The sequence below is a fragment of the Lithobates pipiens genome, unplaced genomic scaffold (genome assembly GCF_037356315.1).
Source record: "Lithobates pipiens isolate NorthernLeopardFrog02 unplaced genomic scaffold, aLitPip1_a1.2 Scaffold_22, whole genome shotgun sequence".
NCBI lineage: Eukaryota > Metazoa > Chordata > Amphibia > Anura > Ranidae > Lithobates > Lithobates pipiens.
In genome coordinates this window covers 25,347,991-25,371,212 of record NW_027507784.1, presented here as the reverse complement: position 1 = coordinate 25,371,212, position 23,222 = coordinate 25,347,991, and the positions used below count along the sequence as shown (strand labels likewise).

The 23,222-nt window shown below is 44.8% G+C and overlaps 1 protein-coding gene across 12 annotated transcripts in view; it reads left to right on the top strand.

The window, feature by feature from the left end:
- LOC143923442 (interferon-induced very large GTPase 1-like) overlaps positions 1–23,222 on the top strand; it is an 80,417-nt gene that overhangs the window by 23,750 nt on the left and 33,445 nt on the right. For 9 of the 12 annotated variants that reach the window (XM_077447120.1, XM_077447119.1, XM_077447115.1 and 6 more), the window contains exons 5-7: positions 11,460–11,600; positions 18,300–18,404; positions 22,435–22,554. In XM_077447120.1, coding sequence (XP_077303246.1) covers positions 11,460–11,600; positions 18,300–18,404; positions 22,435–22,554 — 366 coding nt within the window. The remainder of the gene's footprint in view (positions 1–11,459; positions 11,601–18,299; positions 18,405–22,434; positions 22,555–23,222) is intronic. The other 3 variants (XM_077447113.1, XM_077447112.1, XM_077447116.1) reach the window with 3 other exon arrangements.

Genomic DNA, 23,222 nt, shown 5'->3' with positions numbered 1-23,222 from the left:
AACGTGATGCTTGTTGGACAGAATCCAAAATCGCATCAATTATGAAACACAGGATGTGAGGCAATTCTGCATAATTTTCTACTTCCTCACTGGGGAAGGAGCCCAAACATCTGTTTAACCTGTTCCTTGAGGAACTGACACAACCCCACGGCTGCGACTGTAGGTTGCACCACAGCGCCAGCCATGGAAAAGGAGGCTTTTAATAAGGTTTCCAGCCTTTTATCAGTTGGATCCTTGAATACCTGCACATTATCCAATGGACAAGGTTTTTATTCACAAGAAACAGCCGCATCGTCAGATGGGACCCCCCACTTCTTGGTGAAACTTTCCTCCACAGGATAATGCATGGAAAACCTCTTGGGAGGAGTAAACAGTTTATCGGGATGTCCCCAATCCTCATACATCAATTTATCCATTAAAGGATGAATTGGGAAGGAATAGGCAGTCTGTGGGGCTTTCCTGACTCCCAGGGAAGAAACAGAGGACGTAGCGACTTCAGCAGCAGGCATTCTGAATGTGGTACGCACCAATTCAGTATAATACTGCACCTGCTTTCTGAGTGCCTGGGAGGAGGGGGCTATCTCCTCTTCCTCTGACTCATCCGACTGCTCATGATCCCTATCCAAAGATAGGGATCCCTCCTCATTTTCAGAAGAACCATCCGAGAGAGGGATTTCAGCAGAGGGAGGGGATCTACCCCTTTTCCTGCTATCTTTTAGGGAAGCAGAAATAAAATTCATGATTCTCCCTTCAAAACCCTCCAATGTAGCCCTAAGGGAGTCCTCAGTGACATAAACTGGGGCTGCGACATTAGGAGAGGCTGCAAAACCTGACAGGGGCACCGACTCGTCTTGAGAGGCTGGCTCCAGTCTTGCAGAGGGGGATGGTAATTTACAGGCACTTTTGGAACCCCTGGACCTAGGCGGTGACTTGCCAGTGCTCTTATTACCTCCCCCTGAGACCCTCTTACGAGGAGACATAGTACTAGGCTACAAAGCAGAGGTACTAGTACAAGTGCGATCACTGTTGCGCTTAAAGTCTCACAATAAATACATATATGCTTAAACTGCACAACCTGATGCTGAGTAGGTGTCTTAAGGTTTGCCTGGATCCAATCCCCACGGATGCTTACTGCCCACAGCTCCTGTGTCTCCAGTTACAGTCCCCTGACGCTCTGGGCTTTTAAAACTGCCGCCTGGCGCCTGCGCAGTACAGCGCCGTGCACACTGATGTGCACGGCTCGCAACCACACCCCCCCTCCTCCATTAGGCCGGGAGCGCGCCCGGCGCGCGTGCACGCGCCAGCGCGCGTGCACGAGGACCGCGGAATCCGGGGGGGATGGGAACCCAAAACGGAGCAGTGTGGGACCCCTGAACTGTGTGGGACCCCTGTTTACCTTCATCTGTGGCAGGGACTGCAATGGAGACGTGAGTTAGCTGGAGAAACCAGGCTTTCACTGAGCGTGTGTATTGAAAGGCATGTAAGTATGCATCAGGCTGCTCTTACTCCTCTAGTGGTGGAAACCAGGTAAGACATACAACTACTCACAAGTCAAATATCGGCCCGAGGTATGGATCCGGTTTGTTGTAGCCCTTCGGCCCCCGCAGGGACCTGCATAGAGCTAAAGTTTTACGTGACCATCACCCAGACACTGGCAAAAAAACTGAGGTGCCTCCCAAATGGGAGGGGTTATATAGGGGAGGAATTCTCCTTAATTAGGGTCAACCAGTGTCCAATCACCAGAGGTGCCTATATAACCCACTATGTAATGAAGCTCCTGTGTCCCGTGATGTATGATCAAGAAAGAAAAAAAAAGCAGGAAAATAATAATTAAAATGGAGGAGAATAGGGAGTTAATTAAGGCTGATTAGAATAAATGAAGGGTTATTAAGGGGTTAAACAGAGCGACATTTGTTCTTCCCTTTGATCTGCAGATGAAGAAACAGAACTATACAAAAAGAAACAATATTTCTTTTTATTTTTGTGATTCAGGGCTGAGCAATGTTGTTAATAAACATTTTTTTGACAGCTCCACTTACCGGACTTCTTTAACACTGAAAGCACGAAAGTATCGGTTTCAGGTATCGGTGCATTTGCATGAGTACCGATACTTGTGCAAAAACTCGGTATCGGCAACGTTACCGATACTAGTATGGGTGCAACCTTAATGCCGTGTACACACGACCGAACTTTCCAGCAGACTAGGTCCGACGGAATCAGTCCATCTAACAGTCCGATCGTGTGTGGGCTAATCCGATCATTTTTTTGTTTTAAAAATCAGACGGACCTAGAAATAGAACATGTTTCAAATCTGTCCGACGGACTCAATTCCTATCGGGAAAACCGTTCATCTGTATGCTGTTCAGACGGACCAAATACGACGCAAGGGATGCTATTGGCTACTGGCTATTGAACTTCCTTTTTTAGTTCCATCTAAGGCCGCGTACACACGGGCGGACTGTTCGCCCAACTTTGTCCGCTGAACAGTGTTTGGGCGGACAGTCCGCTCGTGTGTGGGCTTTCAGCGGACAGTTTCAGCGGACAGTTTGACGGACAAGGTTTTTCGGAATTTCCGAAAAACTGTCCGCTGAAACCTTGTTTCAGCGAACAGTCCGCTCGTGTGTAGGCTTGTTCGTCAAACAAAGTTCCGCGCATGCTCAGAAAGGATTTTCACGCCGAAAGTTATAATGCAGTGTATAGGACGTCGTATTTTTCGTCCCGTCGTACGTGCCGTTCACGTCATCGCGCACGGTTTCAGCAAACTGTTCGTCCGTCGTGTGTGGCCATGTCCGTCCATGCTAATTTTGAGCGGACTGTTTGCCGAAACTGTTTGACGGACAAAGTTGGGCGAACAGTCCCCGCGTGTGTACGCGGCCTTAGGTCATCACATTCAAAATGAAAGGACTTAGTCCATTCATGTGTGGGCAAGTCCGTTCATTCGGAAAGTCCGTCGGGAAGACCGTCGGACCCAGTCTGCCGGAAAGTCTGGTTGAGTGTACACGGCATAATTCATAGCATAAGCTCTATCCACGGGCGTCGCGGCCGCCCCCTGTTCATGCATCCGACCCCTTTCAGGACACCAGGCACATGAATAATAACATAGGGGGTATTTTTTATTTTTTTGAAGCACCTGATTAGAGGCAGAGGCTCTAATAGGCTTTAAAATAGGGTGGGCATTGCGCCAGGAGCCCACCCAGGTGTTACAATAGAGAATGAATATTCACTATTGACACACTGATCGTCAATCTGGCCAATCAGAAGCAGATCTGAGACCCGTTTTCCGATTGGCCAAAAAAAAAAGGAGTTCCAATTTGCCGAGGAGAAGGGAGGAAACGGAAGCCGCCGCAATTTCCGTGGAGAGCAGGGGAAGGGAAAGCTGCCACCCAGGGGAAGCCGCCGATCGACCGGACCGATCGACCTACTGGGGGTAGGGGTTACTGTTTGCCACACCCCAAAAAATAATTACCACCAGCCGCCACTGGAACCTACAGTGGTGTGAAAAAGTGTTTGCCCCTTCCTCATTTCCTGTTCCTTTGCATGTTTGTCACACTTAAGTGTTTCGGAACATCAAACCAATTTAAACAATAGTCAAGGACAACACAAGTAAACACAAAATGCAATTTGTAAATGAAGGTGTTTATTATTAAAGGTGAAAAAAAATCCAAACCATCATGGCCCTGTGTGAAAAAGGGATTGCCCCCTAAACCTAATAACTGGTTGGGCCACCCTTAGCAGCAACAACGGCAACCAAGCGTTTGCGATAACGTGCAATGAGGCTTTTACAGCGTCCTGGAGGAATTTTGGCCCACTCATCTTTGCAGAATTGTCCTAATTCAGTTACATTAGAGGGTTTTCGAGCATGAACGGCCTTTTTAAGGTCATACCACAACATCTCAATAGGATTCAGGTCAGGACTTTGGCTAGGCCACTCCAAAGTCTTCATTTTGTTTTTCTTCAGCCATTCGGTTGTGGACTTGCTGGTGTGTTTAGGATCATTGTCCTGCTGCAGAACCCAAGTTCGTTTCAGCTTGAGTACACGAACAGATGGTCGGACATTCTCCTTCAGGATCTCTTGGTAGACAGCAGAATTCATAGTTCCTTTTATCACGGCAAGTCTTCCAGGTCCTGAAGCAGCAAAACAGCCCCAGACCATCACACTACCACCACCATATTTTACTGTTGGTATAATGTTCTTTTTATGAAATGCAGTGTTCCTTCTACGCCAGATATACTTGGACACACACCTTCCAAAGAGTTCCACTTTTGTCTCATCGGTCCACAGAATGTTGTCCCAAAAGTCTTGGGGATCATCAAGATGTGTTGTGGAGAAATTGAGACGAGCTTTGATGTTCTTTTTGCTCAGCAGTGGTTTTCTCCTTGGAACTCTGCCATGCAGGCCATTTTTGCCCAGTCTTTTCCTGATGGTGGAGGCATGAACGCTGACCTTAACTGAGGCAAGTGGGGCCTGCAGTTCCTTGGACGTTGTTGTGGGGTCTTTTGTGACCTCTTGGATGAGTCGTCGCTGCGCTCTTGGGGTAATTTTGGGCGGCCGGACACTCCTGGGAAGGTTCACCACTGTTCCATGTCTTCGCCATTTGTGGATAATGGCTCTCACTGTGGTTTGCTGGATTCCCAAAGCTTTGGAAATGGCTTTATAACCCTTTCCAGACTGATAGATCTCAATTACTTTCTTTCTCAATTGTTCCTGAATTTCTTTGGGTCTCGGCATGATGTGTAGCTTTTAAGGATCTTCTGGTGGACCTTACTGTGTCAAGCAGCTCCTATTTAAGTGATGCCTTGATTGTGAACAGGTGTGGCAATAATCAGGCCTGGGTGTGGATAGAGAAATTGAACTCAGGTGTGGACAACCACAGTTATAGTATGTTTTAACAAGGGGGGCAATCACTTTTTCACACAGGGCCATGATGGTTTGGATTTTTTTTCACCTTTAATAATAAGCACCTTCATTTACAAATTGCATTTTGTGTTTACTTGTGTTGTCCTTGACTATTGTTTAAATTGGTTTGATGTTCCGAAACACTTAAGTGTGACAAACATGCAAAGGAATAGGAAATGAGGAAGGGGGCAAACACTTTTTCACACCACTGTATATGCCAAATTTAAGTGCTGGTGCATAGTTAACCATACATAAACTACTATATCCAGGAAAACGATTCTTCAATAAAAAGTATCTGTGTTGTGTGTGGATAAGGTTAGTGACAAAATCCAGTCATTTTTGTGTTTTTATGAAAAGTCAGAATCTACAAAAAGTGTATCTGCTGACTTTTAATAAACAGACTCTCACCTGTCCCAGGATCCAGTGATGCGGCCGCATGAAGCCTCGATTCTCTCCCTCTCCTCTCCCAGATGCCGGCATTACAAGCGTGGGCACCTGACTGTGACAGCTTGCGGCGATCCACCTTCCCAATGGTTGGACAATCTTCTGGGTCCTGTGTTGTGTCCCGGAAGCTTGCAGGGAGGAAGGGGGGGAGAGGAGAACTTCCGCTCAGATCGCCTAGGCGGCCCAAGTGGAAGAAGGAGCAAGTACCTGTCAAAACCAGGTGCCCACTCCCCTCCCAAAAAAGATGACATGCCAAATGTGGCATAGGAAGGGGGAAGGAACGCTTAAAGCGGTGCACTGTAATTGGACAGGAGCCATTAAGTCCATCGTGAAAGAAGAACATCTGGTACTGCTGGCTGATTTTCTTGTTTAGTTTCAGGCCTGGCTATCTGCCAGTGTAAGTAGTAGGTATGGCAGTATACAGGGCTCAGTAGTTTGTAGAGCAGTGTAGAGAGGTCAGTAGTATGTAGGGCAGTGTACAGGGTTCAGTAGTATGTAGAGTAGTGTAGAGAGGTCAATAGTATGTAGGGCAGTGTAGAGAGGTCAGTAGTATGTAGAGTAGTGTAGAGAGGTCAATAGTATGTAAGGCAGTGTAGAGAGGTCAGTAGTATGTAGAGTAGTGTAGAGATGTCAGTAGAATGTAGAGTAGTGTAGAGAGGTCAGTCGTATGTATGGCAGTGTACAGAGCTCATTAGTTTGTAGAGCAGTGTAGAGAGGTCAGTGGTATGTAGAGTAGTGTAGAGAGGTCAGTAGTATGTAGAGTAGTGTAGAGAGGTCAATAGTATGTAAGGCAGTGTAGAGAGGTCAGTAGTATGTAGAGCAGTGTAGAGAGGTCAGTAGTATGTAGAGTAGTGTAGAGAGGTCAGTAGTATGTAAGGCAGTGTAGAGAGGTCAATAGTAGGTAGGGCAGTGTAGTGAGGTCAGTAGGATGTAGGGCAGTGTACAGGGTTCAGTAGTATGTAGAGTAGTGTAGTGAGGTCAGTAGTATGTAGGGCAGTGTACAGAGCTCAGTAGTATGTAGAGCAGTGTAGAGAGGTCAATAGTATGTAAGGCAGTGTAGAGAGGTCAGTAGTATGTAGAGTAGTGTAGAGAGGTCAATAGTATGTAAGGCAGTGTAGAGAGGTCAGTAGTATGTAGAGTAGTGTAGAGATGTCAGTAGAATGTAGAGTAGTGTAGAGAGGTCAGTAGTATGTATGGCAGTGTACAGAGCTCATTAGTTTGTAGAGCAGTGTAGAGAGGTCAGTAGAATGTAGAGTAGTGTAGAGAGGTCAGTAGTATGTAGAGTAGTGTAGAGAGGTCAATAGTATGCAAGGCAGTGTAGAGAGGTCAGTAGTATGTAGAGCAGTGTAGAGAGGTCAGTAGTATGTAGAGTAGTGTAGAGAGGTCAGTAGTATGTAAGGCAGTGTAGAGAGGTCAATAGTAGGTAGGGCAGTGTAGTGAGGTCAGTAGGATGTAGGGCAGTGTACAGAGGTCAGTAGTGTGTAGGGCAGCGCACAGGGGTCATTTGTATGTAGGGCAGTAGTAGGTAGGGCAGCACACAGAGGTCAGTAGGATGTAGGTGTGTGTATAGAAGTTAGTAGCATATAGGGTAGTGTAAAGAGGTCATTACTATGTAGGATGGGGTCAGGAGGGCAAAGTATGGGTGGGGGGGCAAAGGTACTGGGGATTAGGAGAACACGGTACTGGGGGGGTCAGGATGGCTGGAGTGTCAAAGGGGCATGGCACTGGGGGGGACAGGAGGGTATGGTATTGGGAGAATCAGGAGGGCTGGGGTGTTAGGGTGGCATGGCACTGGAGGGTCAGGAGGGCATGGGACTGGGGGTAAGGAATGCATGGCCCTTGGAGTCAAGAGGGCATGGCACAGTGAGTAAGAAGGGAATGGCACTGGAGGTAAGGAGGGCATGGTATTGGGGGTCAGGAGGGAATGGTGCTGGAGGTAAGGAGGGAATGGCACTGGGGTGTTAGAAGGGCACATATGTTGTTTTTTAGTACAGAGTGGCACAGGAAAGGTGCAGTGGCAAACCCACATCTCTTGGCTCTGAAGCTGGTGGCGATACTATCGCGCCTTTTCACCTGACATCACCCACAAGCCCCTTGGATTGGGGAGGAGGGCTGGTGGGGATAAGCACGCAGGAGAATGAGCTTGAGCATGTTCGTAAGAGCCCGAACCCCCTCAAGCTAGTCTGGAGGTTCTTCTCCCAGTGCCGTCTCTCCCGGTGCCGTCTTCTCCCGCCCACATCTCTCCCAGGGGCCGTCTTCTCATTCACCCATCATCCACCGATGGATGAATTCCTCCACAGCGCTCAGTGGATTTTCCACAAAAAAAAAAAAAGGGGGAAAGAAAAAGACTCCAATTCCTTTGATGGTTTATTCAGAGTATCAAAAAGTCCCAATACATAAAAACGTTCCTATGAAGATAAAAAGGCTCTGCTAGTATCTTTAAAAACAAATCACATATGCACAGTGCATGTATACACGACAACCTTACGACCGTTTCGTCACAACTGACGTCATCAGGGATACCTGAAGGGGTTAAAACTAGGGGGCAGTGAAGGGGTTAATGTGTGTCCTATTGTGTGTTCCAAACAAAGGGGGGGGGGGGGGGTGGGACTGTGCAGGGAAACTAACAGATCGCTGTTCATACTTTGTATCAGTTCACTCCTCAGAGAACCGGAAACTGTGTGTTTACACACACACAGCTCCCGGTTCTCCATGTGCCCCGAGCGATCGAGGAAGCCCGTCGTTGATGGAGTCCGCCGGGCACTCACACGGTGAACGTCAGTAACATAAACGGCCACTAGGGGGGGGGGGGGGCGCTTGCACGCCGCCGGAGGCACGCCCCCCCCCCCAGTGGCCGTTTATGTTACCGATGTACCATAACAGCGATTTGCGCAGCCGTGCCATTTTGCCGCAGTACAACTGCGGCTGCTGGTCGGCAAGTGGATAGATATCTAACATGTCACGCTTTAAAATTTTGCACATTTGTGGAATGCCTCCAAACTACGGTACTTCAAAATCTCTACAGCCGACACTTCATAAGCCTTTACAGGTCACCGGTTTAGAGGTCTAGTGCTAGAAGCATTGCTCTATAACTTTTGTGGTGATACCTCACATGTGCGATGTAATCGCCGTTTACATATGCGTGCGGGAACGACACGTGCGTTTGCCTCTCTGTGCAAGCACGGGGGAATGGGGGCACTTAAAAACATTTTTATTGTTATTTTATTATTTATTTTATTTTATTATTATTTTTTTTTTTTTACGCTAACTTTTTGTTTATGACTTTTATTGCTATCAGAAAAGATGAACAACATCTCTTGTGGTAGCATGGGCAGTGACAAGTCCTATTTATGGAGAGATCTGGGGTCTATTAGACCCTATATTTCTCCTCTGCTCTCCAAAGCATCTGAACAAATCAAGGTCAGTTTGACCAGATGCTTGTACAAGCCGGTGACGGCATCTTTACATGAGACTGAAACCGGAAATGACCAAACCCTTGCAGCTTCCGTTTCTGACGTCACACAGTGGGAGGAGCAACATCCGTTTCTCTCATTGTGTCTCAGGAACTGGATGCCGATTGCTCGGGAGAGCCCGGTAAAGGTGACGGCGGTGGCAGAGGGGGCTCTTCCAATGCCTGTAAAAGTAATGCGGCGGCTCTTTAGCAGCCTCAGAATCTCCAGCTGAAAAAATTACGTGTGCACTACCGAAAAATTTGTTTATTTCGGTTTTCGTTCCATTTGTTTGTTTTTTTTTGTTTTTTTTTTTCATTTTTCGGATCATTCGTTCTGATCAGCATTCATTACTTCGGGTTATTTGGAACTTCGGATGCATCCGTATTCGTTACGTTCCATTCTTTTAGATGCAGCATTCATTACTTTGGATAATTCCTCATTTTGAAAACATTCATATTTGTTCCGTTCCATTCGTTTAGATGCGCCATTTGTTACTTCGGATAATTCGTAATTTCGGATGCATCCGTAATTCATCACATTCCATTCGTTTAGATGCGCCATTCGTTACTTCGGATGCATTCGCATTCGTTACTTTTAATAGTCAATTTAGCCAAATTTGAAAAGAAATTCCAATACCTATAATTTAATAGTTTATAATAGTAAATAATAATAACATTAATAAAAACTATAATAATAGTTAATGATTTAATTGACCGGTTCCCGACCGGGCGCACGCCGATGTATGTTGGCAGAATGGCACGGCTGGGCAAATGGGCGTTCCTGTACGTCCCTTTGAATTTGCCACCATGCCATCGCGCACGTGCGTGCACCGGCTGGGAGCTCCATGAGTAGGATCGCGGGTCCCACGGACTCAATGTCGGCGGGGATATCCGCGATCATCTCACGGGGAGGAAGAACGGGGAGATGCTAATGTAAACAAGCATCTCCCCGTTCTGCCTAGTGACAGTGTCGCTGATCTCTGCTCCCTGTGATCAGGAGCTATGATCAGTGATGTGTCACAGCTAGCTCATCCCCCCTACAGTTAGAAACACTCCCTAGGACACACGTAACCCCTACAGCACCACCTAGTGTTAACCCATTCACTGCCAGTCACGTTTTACACAGTAATCAATGCAATTTTAATCCCACTGAGCGCTGTATAAATGAGAATGGTCCCAAAATCGCGCCAAAATTGTCCGACGTGTCCGCCATAATGTTGCAGTCACGAAAAAAAAATTGAAAAAATTCGCTGATTGCCGCCATTACTGGTAAAAAAATACAAATATTAATAAAAATGACATAACACTGTCCCCTATTTTGTAGACGCTATAACTTTTGCGCAAACCAATCAATAAACGCTTATTGCAATTTTTTTTTTTTTACCAAATATATGTAGAAGAATACGTATCGGCCTAAAGTGAGGGAAAAAAATTGTTTTTTTATATATTGGGGGGGGGGGGGGGGGGGGTAATTATTATAGCAAAAAAGAATGTGTTTTTTTTTTTCAAAATTGTGGCTTTTTTTGTTTATAGCGCAAAAAATAAAAACCGCAGAGGTGATCAAATACCACCAAAAGAAAGCTCTATTTGTGGGGGGAAAAAATACGTTAATTTTGTTTGGGAGCCACGTCACACGACCGCGCAATTGTCAGTTAAAGCGATGCAGTGCCGAATCGCAAAAAGTGCTCTGGTCTTTGGCCAGCAAAATGGCCCGGGGCTTAAGCGGTTAAAATAGAAAATACAAAAAGACTAAATTATCCGAATGTAATTGATACTTTAAATTCCTGGGTTGAATCGTTTTTCGTTCTTTCGGATTTTCATGTTTTTTTGGATTTTTGTTTTTTCGGATTTTAGTTTTTTGTTCTTTCGGATTTTCGTGTTTTTGGATTTTTTTTCCTTTTTCGGATTTTCGTGCTTTTTTGGATTTTTGTTATTTCGGATTTTAGTTTTTTCAGATTTTTGTTCTTTTTCGGATTTTTGTGTTTTTGAATTTTTATTCTTTCGGATTTTTGTTCTCTTGGATTTTCGTGTTTTTGGATTTTTGTTCTCTTGGATTTTTGTGTTTTTGGATTTTTGTTCTCTTGGATTTTTGTGTTTTTGGATTTTTGTTCTTTTTCGGATTTTCGTGTTTTTGGATTTTTGTTCTCTTGGATTTTCGTGTTTTTGGATTTTTGTTCTTTTGGATTTTTGTGTTTTTGGATTTTTGTTCTTTTGGATTTTTGTGTTTTTGAATTTTTGTTCTCTTAGATTTTATTTTTTTCAGATTTTTGTTCTTTATGAAAGTTTTGTTTTCGTATGCCTTCGTCAAAAGAGTCTTCCATTCATTCAGATGCTTTAGAATGAACAAATATGCCAAATTTCATCCGAAAACGAATTTGAAACGAATTGCACATGTCTATATCTCGGCGATGCAGAAATGCATCGCCCTTCCAATCCAAGCGATGTAGGGGTAAGTCGCTGGGCGGCAAGTGGTTAAAGGAGAACTCTGCTCTCCTCTCAGTTCCTATCTTGGAGACCGCAGGGGCACCCGACATTGTGATTTGACCCTACAATAGCTCCCCTTTAAATTCTTTATTTAAAGATTATTTATATTTTATAGGGAACTTGAAGAACAATTGGTCCTAAAAAACAAAGTGTGATTGTGTGCATTTGGCTTTGTCTTAATAGGATTGAAAAGACTCTTCGAAGGTCGAAAACCCAAGGATAAGGATGAAGAATCAGCCGACATTCTAATGGATGACGCGGAGGTGGCAATGACCAAAAATCTTCCCCCCAAACAACACGGGAAAGAAGGGAAAAGTCAAACAGGTGCGAGCAACAAAAATACAAACACACTGGGGGGGTTATTTACGAAAGGCAAATCCACTTTGCACTGCAGGTCAGGGCCATCTTTAAGGCAGTGCAAAAGGGGCAGCTGCCCTGGGCCCTGTCATTGTTGTGGGGGTCCAAAGCAGCTGCCTCATACTTGCCAACTATCCCAGTTTACATTCCCTTGTCTCTTGGGGTTTTAGTCCTGTTGTTGTGTACAGATGACTCACCTGCAGACCCTGTGTTTACATGTAACTAACCAGCATTCATATGTAAATAGCAGTGACATGCATATGTAAATAGCTGAGGCCAATGGCATTGATATGTAAATAAAGCAGCATTCATATGTATATCATACCCCCTGCAGTGAGGAGATGATGTGCTGTAACCTACAGCAACCAGTGAGCAGTATTACTGTACAGTAATCTCTAGCAGCCAATCAACAAGCCAAAATCATGTGCTGTAACCTCTAGCAACTAATCAGTGAGCCTTAAGGAGTGCTGTAACCTCTAGCAACCAGTCAGTAAGCAGTAATGATATGCTGTAACCTCTGGCAACCAATCGCAATCGCTGCCTGATCTGATACAGTAAACTGATTTTAAGTCTAGCTGCTATTTATTTTATGTCTCAGAGAAGGTGGAGAGCGAAATTGCATGGGGGGGGGGGGGGGGGGGGCCTAAGCAAATTTTTGCCCAGGGTCCAATCAATATTAAAGACGGCCCTGCTGCAGGTGTACTTGGAAGTGCAGTCATTCTAAATCTGAGGGGTAGATCTGAAATGAGGGGAAGCTCTGCTGATTTTATCATCCAATCATGTGCAAGCTAAAATGCTGTTTTTTAATTTTCCTTGCATGTCCCCCTCGGATCTACAGCGACTTCACTTCCAAGTGCACTTGCAGTGCAAAGTGGATTTTTCTTTAGTAAATGACCCCCACAGACTTTTGTTTCTATGGGGCATATTTTAAAACAAATGTACATAAACTATTCATCCTGTGAAATTGCATTTACTGTACACAATCGTTCGGTGCAAATGTGGGCAAAAACAAATGTCACTTGGCTGTTTTTTCTTTAGGTCGAATGTTTTCATTGACACAAAATAAAGGATAAATAAAGGGAGCCAATTTGTGGTTTAGACACGCTCACTATTAGGTAAACACAATAAAATCAAATAGAATGGTGCCTTAACGAACCTATCAGTGGCCGTCCCCTCTACCCACGGCCACTACACCCTATATGAAGAGATAGATTAATCCATAGTAGGAATGCTCCGATACCTTTTTTTTTTTTTTACAATGAGTACGAGTACCGATACTTTTTTTTTTTTTAGTACTCGCCAATACCAATCATCAATACCTACCACAACTGTTTTGTATTAACTTCAGCTGTCAGCAATGGTACAAAGCATTGAAAAGTTATTTACAAACAAAATAAATCGATTTTTCTTTTTAAATTAGCGCTTTTTCAATGTGAAATGTGAAAATATATGTTAATATATATGTGTAAAAATATTCACTAAGAAAGCAAACAAAAAAAACAAAAAAATAATTTTAATTTTTTTTTATCGTTTATAAGATAGATATGAAAAAAAGAAAAAAAAAAGCAGGAAAATAATAATTAAAATGGAGGAGAATAGGGAGTTAATTAAGGCCGATTAGAATAAATGAAGGGTTATTGAGGGGTTAAACAGAGCGACATTTGTTCTTCCCTTTGATCTGCAGATGAAGAAACAGAACTATACAAAAAGAAACAATGTTTCTTTTTATTTTTGTGATTCAGGGCTGAGCAATGTTGTTAATAAACATTTTTTTGACAGCTCCACTTACCGGACTTCTTTAACACTGAAAGCACGAAAGTATCGGTTTCAGGTATCGGTGCATTTGCACGAGTACCGATACTTGTGCAAAAACTCGGTATCGGCAACGATACCGATACTAGTATGGGTGCAACCTTAATGCCGTGTACACACGACCGAACTTTCCAGCAGACTAGGTCCGACGGAATCAGTCCATCGGACAGTCCGATCGTGTGTGGGCTAATCCAATCGTTTTTTTGTTTTAAAAATCAGACGGACCTAGAAATAGAACATGTTTCAAATCTGTCCGATGGACTTAATTCCTATCGGGAAAACCGTTCATCTGTGTGCTGGTCCGACGGACCAAATACGACGCAAGGGCTGCTATTGGCTACTGGCTATTGAACTTCCTTTTTTTAGTTCCATCTTACGTCATCACATTCAAAATGAAAGGACTTAGCCCATTCATGTGTGGGGAAGACCGTCGGACCCAGTCTGCCGGAAAGTCTAGTTGAGTGTACACGGCATAATTCATAGCATAAGCTCTATCCACGGGCATCGCGGCCGCCCCCTATTCATGCATCCGACCCCTTTCAGGACACCAGGCGCATGAATAATAACATAGGGGGTGCTTTTTATTTTTTTGAAGCACCTGATTAGAGGCAGAGGCTCTAATAGGCTTTAAAATAGGGTGGGCATTGCGCCAGGAGCCCACCCAGGTGTTACAATAGAGAATGAATATTCACTATTGACACACTGATCGTCAATCTGGCCAATCAGAAGCAGGTCTGAGACCCGTTTTCCGATTGGCCAAAAAAAAAAAGGAGTTCCAATTCGCCGAGGAGGAGGGAGGAAACGGAAGCCGCCGCAATTTCCATGGAGAGCAGGGGAAGGGAAAGCTGCCACCCAGGGGAAGCCGCCGATCGACCGGACCGATCGACCTACTGGGGGTGGGGGTTACTGTTTGCCACCCCCCAAAAAAGAATTACCACCAGCCGCCACTGGAACCTATATGCCAAAGTTAAGTGCTGGTGCATAGTTAACCATACATAAACTACTATATCCAGGAAAACAATTCTTCAATAAAAGGTATCTGTGTTGTGTGTGGATAAGGTTAGTGACAAAATCCAGTCATTTTTGTGTTTTTATGAAAAGTCAGAATCTACAAAAAGTGTATCTGCTGACTTTTAATAAACAGACTCTCACTTGTCCCAGGATCCAGCGATGCGGCCGCATGAAGCCTCGATTCTCTCCCTCTCCTCTCCCAGATGCCGGCATTACAAGCGACTGACTGTGACAGCTTGCGGCGATGCACCTCCCCAAAGGTTGGACAATCTTCTGGGTCCTGTGATGTGTCCCAGAAGCTTGCAGGGAGGGAGGGGGGAGAGGAGAACTTCCGCTCAGATTGCCTAGGCAGCCCAAGTGGAAGTGGGAGCGGGTACCTGTCAAAACCAGGTGCCCACTCCCCTCCCCAAAAAAATGACATGCCAAATGTGGCATAGGAAGGGGGAAGGAACGCTTAAAGCGGTGCACTGTAATTGGACAGGAGCCATTAAGTCCATCATGAAAGAAGAACATCTGGTACTGTAGGCTGATTTTCTTGTTTAGTTTCAGGCCTGGCTATCTGCCAGTGTAAGTAGTAGGTATGGCAGTATACAGGGCTCAGTAGTTTGTAGAGCAGTGTAGAGAGGTCAGTAGTATGTAGGGCAGTGTACAGGGTTCAGTAGTATGTAGAGTAGTGTAGAGAGGTCAATAGTATGTAAGGCAGTGTAGAGAGGTCAGTAGTATGTAGAGTAGTGTAGAGAGGTCAATAGTATGTAAGGCAGTGTAGAGAGGTCAGTAGTATGTAGAGTAGTGTAGAGATGTCAGTAGAATGTAGAGTAGTGTAGAGAGGTCAGTAGTATGTATGGCAGTGTAGAGAGGTCAGTAGTATGTAGAGTAGTGTAGAGAGGTCAGTAGTATGTAGAGCAGTGTAGAGAGGTCAGTAGTATGTAGAGTAGTGTAGAGAGGTCAGTAGTATGTAAGGCAGTGTAGAGAGGTCAATAGTAGGTAGGGCAGTGTAGTGAGGTCAGTAGGATGTAGGGCAGTGTACAGAGGTCAGTAGTGTGTAGGGCAGCGCACAGGGGTCATTTGTATGTAGGGCAGTAGTAGGTAGGGCAGCACACAGAGGTCAGTAGGATGTAGGTGTGTGTATAGAAGTTAGTAGCATATAGGGTAGTGTAAAGAGGTCATTACTATGTAGGATGGGGTCAGGAGGGCAAAGTATGGGTGGGGGGGGCAAAGGTACTGGGGATTAGGAGGACACGGTACTGGGGGGGTCAGGATGGCTGGAGTGTCAAAGGGGCATGGCACTGGGGGGGACAGGAGGGTATGGTATTGGGAGAATCAGGAGGGCTGGGGTGTTAGGGTGGCATGGCACTGGAGGGTCAGGAGGGCATGGGACTGGGGGTAAGGAATGCATGGCCCTTGGAGTCAAGAGGGCATGGCACAGTGAGTAAGAAGGGAATGGCACTGGAGGTAAGGAGGGCATGGTATTGGGGGTCAGGAGGGCATGGTGCTGGAGGTAACGAGGGAATGGCACTGGGGTGTTAGAAGGGCACATATGTTGTTTTTTAATACAGAGTGGCACAGGAAAGGTGCAGTGGCAAACCCACATCTCCTGGCTCTGAAACTGGTGGCGATACTATTGCGCCTTTTCACCTGACATCACCCACAAGCCCCTTGGATTGGGGAGGAGGGCTGGTGGGGATGAGCACGCAGGAGAATGAGCTTGAGCATGTTCGTAAGAGCCCGAACCCCCTCAAGCTAGTCTGGAGGTTCTTCTCCCGCTGCCGTCTCTCCCGGTGCCGTCTTCTCCCGCCCCCATCTCTCCCGGGGGCCGTCTTCTCCCGCCCCCATCTCTCCTGGTGCCGTCTTCTCCCGCCCCATCTCTCCTGGTGCCGTCTTCTCCCTCCCCCATCTCTCCCGGTGCTGTCTTCTCCCTGAGCAGCCTTCTCCCGCCGCTGTCTTCTCCCATTGCTGTCTCTTCCTGGTGCTGTCTTCTACCCAAGCTGTCTTCTTGTGCTATCTTCTCCAACCACTGTCTCTCTCGCTGCTTTATTCTTCCTCCAGCACCAGGAAGAGACGGTGGCAGGAGAAGACAGCTCAGAGCTATTTTTTTAATCAAGGACTTGTCAAAAAACAGCTCTTGTTTTTTTGTTTTTTTTTACTGCTTTTTGAGGTGAATGGTTAGAGGAATGATGTACCTGATACCCATTCACATAGGAAGGCTGGGATCTGGGGGGCCCCCTTCTTAGCCCTTGTACATACGATTGGAGATTCCGACGGAATGTGTCCGATCGGAGCGTTTTGTCGGATATTCCAACTGTGTGTGGTATGCATCGGACTGTTTCCGTCGGAATATCCGTCGGACCCAATTTTCCAACTTGCCGGAAATATTTTCCGACAAAATGCTCCGATCGGACATACTCCGATCATGTGTAGAGAATTCCGATCGGACAAAGTGCCACACATGCTCAGATCAAATTCCTACATCAAACCTATTGGCTACTAGCCTGAACGTAGTCCCATCGTAACGAAATAACGTCATCACGTCGGATTTTCCGACAACTTCGTCCGACCGTGTGTATACAACAGTTTCGGACAAAATCCGTCGGACAAAATCCGACAGATTTGGTTGTCGGAATCTCCGACCGTGTGTACAAGGGCTTAAAGGGGAGCTTCCAGATTAAGATAAGCCCCCTGCCGCAGACCCCGACAACCACCAGCCAGGGTTGGTGGGAAAAGGCCCTTGTCCCCATCAGCATGAGGACAAGGGCCCACCCCCCCCATGTTGAGGGCATGCAGCCTAGTATGGTTCAAGAAGGGGGGGAAGCTCGTTCATCTTCTCCCTTTCCTGACCTGCCGGGCTACATGTTCAGATAAGGGTTCGGTATGAATTTCGGGGGACCTCAAAACTTTTTTTTTTAGGGGGGTTCCCCTCCAAATCCATATTACACCCTGGTTTGGACCTGGGGTAACCCCGTGCCATTTTTTTCACAATTTCTTTTTTTTTTTGCAGCCATTTTTTAAAAAAAAATTTAATTCAGCAGTCAGTGGAGAAACCCACTGACAGCTTATGACTCATCGTTGTTAAGGACGCGGCGGTCGGCTTCCCAGCCCCCTACCTAGCAACGTGCTATATACAATGTTAAAATAAAAAATGCAAAACACATAAACATTGCATCAGAAACACAACATTTGCGTTTCTGGTGCGATTCCATTGAAGACCATTACACGCAAAACGCAGAAAAAAGTCCCCAAGCCTTTCCAAAAATGGCAGCAAAACACATACATGCCTGTGTTTTGGCAAATATCTCCTAAACCGTGTAAGTTTAGGAGATATTTCCTGGACCTACAGGTAAACCTTAATCTAGGCTTACCTGTAAGTCAAAGTGGTTTGTAAGGGTTTACAAGCACTTTAAATAGCATTTTAATCTTACTCTTCTTGTAAGTGCTAACTTACTCCATGGTGGTATATCCCTCTTGTGGGATATTGATCCTTTCTTCTCCATCACTTGTCCTTTAGGTTAATTTTGCTTCTGTCCAATCAGCACCATTAAATTATTGCTAAAATGTGTCATGTGTTGATCTCGACCATCTTAAAGCCTGTATCCATGAGAGTCAAAAGGGAGAAGGGGGAACCCGGGTTGTATTCTTCATACCCTCTGATTATCTAAAGCTAAAATATAATGATGCCTGCACCATCTGACCAACACTGACAATGTAAGTCCACCAAGAGATTTATCGGCGGTTTGGTTAGCACAAGACATCTAAAATATCATAAAGTGCAAGCCATACTTTCCATACTGGTTTATTTTTAAACTGAACAATTAAATGACTTGACTTAAATGCATCCTCATCCTGCAGAAGAAGTCTCAGAACCTGATATAAAAAGAATCTTGCTACGTACCCAGGAGAACAACGAGAGTGAAAGGAGGTCATCACCGGGGACTGGGGTTTATCCAAACTCAGGTATGATGGGACACCGCTTCCCGTATGGCTTGTAGAGCCAATTTAAAGTGACTAGACATGTGCATTTCATTTCGTTCCGATTTGAAATTCGGACGAATTTTCATTATTCGGACATTCGGATGCATCCGAATGACCGAATTACAATGCTAACGAATTCAACCGAATTCGGCCGAAATTCGACTCAATACCGGATTTGAAATTATTTCAACATGATTCGACATTATTTCAACCGTATTCGAAAATATTTTGTGACCCAATTTTAGGGCCATGTATCTTAAGGTCACTTGGTGCTAGAAACTCCAAATTTGGATATGTTGTAGTGCTAGTACTATGTTATTTGTATACCAAATTTAGAGTTTCCAGCACCAAGTGATCCCAAGATACGTGGCCCCAAATTCGGGTCACAAAATGTGCTAGACGTGCATTTCATTTCGTTCCGATTCAAAATTCGGACGAATTTTCATTATTCGGACATTCGGATGCATCCGAATTACCGAATTACAATGCTAACGAATTCAACCGAATTCGGCCGAAATTCGACTCAATACCGGATTCAAAATGATTTCAACATGATTCGACACTATTTCAACTGCATACGAAAATATTTTGTGACCCGACTTTAGGGCCATGTATCTTGGGGTCACTTGGTGCTAGAGATTTCAAATTTGGATATGTTGTAGTGCTAGTACTATTGTGTTTGCATACCAAATTTAGAGTTTCCAGCACTAAGTGATTCCGAGATAGGTGGCCCCAAATTCGGGTCACAAAATGTCAAGCACTTTTCTGCAGCAGAGAATGATATTTTGTGACCCGAGTTTGGGGCCACATATCTCGGGGTCACTTATAGCTAGAAACCCCAAATTTGTTATGCAAACAATAGTACTAGCACTACAACCTATCCAATATATATATGGAGATTCTAGCACCAAGTGACCCCGAGATACATGGCCCTAAATTCGGGTCACAAAATATTTTCGAATTTGGTTGAAATAATGTTGAATCATGTTGAAATCATTTCGAATCCGGTAGAAATATTTTCGAATTTGGTTGAAATATTTTCGAATGTGGCCAATTTTTCAAATTCGGTAGAAATCTAAACGAAATCCGAAAACGGATTTAAGGAAGTTAACGAATATAACTAAACGAAATTAATGAATTAACTAATTAAAACGAAACAAAACTAAACACATTTTTTCCTTTTGCACATGTCTAAAAGTGACTTTTTAGTCATAACCTTTTTTTTTTTAACTTTTTGATGGAGTGAGGAAGTGCTTAAAACCTCTCTTGTGTTTTAATTGCTGTCTGTCATGGTGGTATTTGCCTTTGTTATAGTGATGGGATATCCAAAACTCTACAGATTTCAATAGATAAAAAAGAGTGAAAAAACACTTTCAATTGGGACACCTGTTATGGTAACAGCTATCTATGAAAAATTCTTCTATCATTATGGCGAGATTTCCATTCACTTCTTGTTATGTCTATGTAGCGCCGGCTCCTGATGAGCATGCGCTGTGTGTTTTTGAAAATTAATATTCTTGAAGCCACAGTTGGGTTTTAGGGCTAATTTTGCTAAATTATGGTTTCAGTACCAGTCTGGCTGGATTGCACTGAGTTCTCCTTGACCACAGGTGTCGCTGTCACCGCCGGCAAGTGGTAGAACGCAGTTTGGCTGGGTGTATTGGGTGCCACATCTTCTCGGAACCAGCCCAGTGGGAGTGTCATCCTGCTGTGCATTCTGGGAGGTGGTATTTAAGGTACTGACATCACGTGTTACGGGGTTCCGGTCGAGAAGATATTTTCTGTCTGTTTGGTCCTGGTCCTCCTGACCAGCCCCCATGGCCCTCCTGGCCTCCTTGACCACAGGTGTCGCTGTCACTGCCGGCAAGTGGTAGAACGCAGTTTGGCTGGGTGTATTGGGTGCCACGTCTTCTCGGAACCAGCCAAGTGGGAGTGTCATCCTGCTGTGCATTCTGGGAGGTGGTATTTAAGGTACTGACATCACGTGTTACGGGGTTCCGGTCGAGAAGATATTTTCTGTCTGTTTGGTCCTTGTCCTCCTGACCAGCCCTCATGGCCCTCCTGGCCTCCTTGACCGCAGGTCTCGCTGTCACCGCCGGCAAGTGGTAGAACGCAGTTTGGCTGGGTGTATTGGGTGCCACGTCTTCTCGGAACCAGCCCAGTGGGAGTGTCATCCTGCTGTGCATTCTGGGAGGTGGTATTTAAGGTACTGACATCACCTGTTATAGGGTTCCGGTCGAGAAGATATTTTCTGTCTGTTTGGTCCTGGTCCTCCTGACCAGCCCCCATGGCCCTCCTGGCCTGGGGTGCAGATCAATGCAATTCCAAGTCTTGGGGCTGGATAGCCCGAGGCGAGGTAACTGCAGGGACAGGCCTGAATGGATGTCGAGGCCTGAGGATTCAAAGGTGGTCCAGTGCCATCTCATCTAATGAGAGGCCCAGCAACTGCAGAAGCATCCAGGGGAGGACTCTTCAGGAGGAGGCCATGCACAAGGCTGGTTTCTCTGAAGGAGCCTGGAGGCTCAGTTGAAGGACACTTCATGGACTTACATTCATAAGGTATTGCCAGGCCGGTTGAGAGATACTGGTAGAGTATGATAGTTCTCTAAATTTGTCTATGACCCTTGGTTACACTCAAGTCTGTGGCAGAGACTTTTCTCAAGTATTCTACATCCAAGTCTGTGGCAGAGACTTTTCTCAAGTATTCTACATCCAAGTCTGTGGCAGAGACTTTACTCTACTTAATATCCTACCGGCTGCTAGGCCTAGTGAGAGGAGGTCTATCCGGTGGTTGTGAGAATCCAGCTGTGAAACGGTTATTTTTTGGATTTTTTCTATAAGAGACTTTCTATTTTTGCAGTCCAAAGTACCTGAACTTCCTCCTAACCCTCTACCCTACATTAAGAGACTGTGTTATCTTCTAAATAAATAACCCAAAAAAGGAGACCCAGTGTCAGTTTCTACATTTCCTTGGGCCATCTACCACGGAAACCCTAGACGGAGACGAGGTAAAGAAGGTAACGGTAAGCCCAATATAACCAGCAGCTCCTTCGGGGGTCAGTGCTACATCTACAAAACTGGAGGTGAAGGACCATCTCCCCAATGGGACAGCAAAATTAAAACCTGACAGAGTTTTAGCTATTCCCTTCTCTGTGCTAGAGATATATTTAAAGTATAACTAAAGGCAAAACTTTTTTGGGGGTTTGGGATACAGTGGAGATGGATTAGAACCCCTGTCAGTTTCTATTGCTGCCTGTGTCCCCATTAAGGGGAGTCATCCTCTATATTTTTGTCCCCTTTACCATTATCATCGAAAATGTGAAAGAAAACCCCAAATATTGGGTTGTCCCCAGAAAAGTCATGGGAAATATTCCGTTGAGGACCCTAGTTCTGGTGACCTGGGGGTCCCCAAGGAATTTCCTTAAAGGGGTTGTAAAGGTTCGTTTTTTATTTTCTACATAGGTTCCTCTAAGCTAGTGCATTGTGTGTTCACTTACCTTTTCCTTCAATTTCCCTTCTAAATGTTTTTTTTCTTTGTCTGAATATCTCACTTCCGGTTTCTCCTCAGTAAACTTCTCACCATCATCCGAGCTGGTGGTTAGTCAGCCAGAACAGCTTACTGAGGAGGAACAGGAAGTGAGAAATTCAGACAAAGAAAACAAAGAAAAAAAAACATTTATAAGGGAAATCGAAGGAAAAGATAAGTGAACCAACAATGCACTAGCATAAAGGAACCTATTTAGAAAATAAAAAACGAACCTTTACAACCCCTTTAATTTGCAGGGATTTCCTCTCACTTCCTGTTTTGGCTATGGGACAGGAAGTGAAGGGAAATCTCCACAATGGGACACAGAAGGTGAAAATAAATCTGACAGGAGTTATAACCCTCCCTTGCTCTATCCAAAATGGAAAAAAAAAAGTTTTATAGTCCTATAGTTCTACTAAGTGGAACTTTCTGCACTTCCGATAACATTATGAAATCTCTCCATAATTCTTGCATCTCTTACCCCAGAGGCAACCTCTTACACTACGAGTAATAAAAAGTCATCTGTACAGAGCGATTTTGTAAATTCAGGACTGAGCGAGTTGCAGAAAAGACAACCATCCAAACCAGGGGCTCAGGAGATGGCCAGTAAGTCCAATTTCACAAAAAAACATATAAAAGTTCATTCCTTTAAAAGAGGCAGTCTGCATTCTGATTTTTTTTTTTTTACCTTTTTTTTTATTTATTTTTTTGTGGAAAATTGTTTTTGTTAAACTTTTTTAAATATGAGAAAAAAAAAAAAACAGTACAATCAATGACAGCAGTATACAACCCCATGATAAATCTCACTAAGTCGATGAGCCTATCTAACATAATCAACCGACTATGTAAAAGAACAACCCAGCCACTCCCTCCTTCCCATATGTGCAACATTTCTATAAAGTGCATAAGAAAAAAAGGACAATTGGCCCATTCCTTTAGGTGCATCCCAAGTAAAGAGCATTGACTACATAAAACAAGAAGGCATCCTTGGCTAAGACTGATGCCGCGTACACACGGCCGGACTTTCCGGCAGAAAAAGTCAGATGAGAGCTTTTAATCGGACATTCCGACCGTGTGTATGCCCCATCGGACATTGTCTGCCGGCATTTCCGACGGAAATGGCAACGGAGTTTAGTCCGATGGAAAGTCTGGCCGTTTGTACGCGGCATAAGAGTCCACGCAAGTGGGAAACGTTAGGACTATCACAGTAGCATCAAAGAACAAAACCTCAATCTAGCGTGTCTGTGGATGAAACCCAACACTGCCATACATTT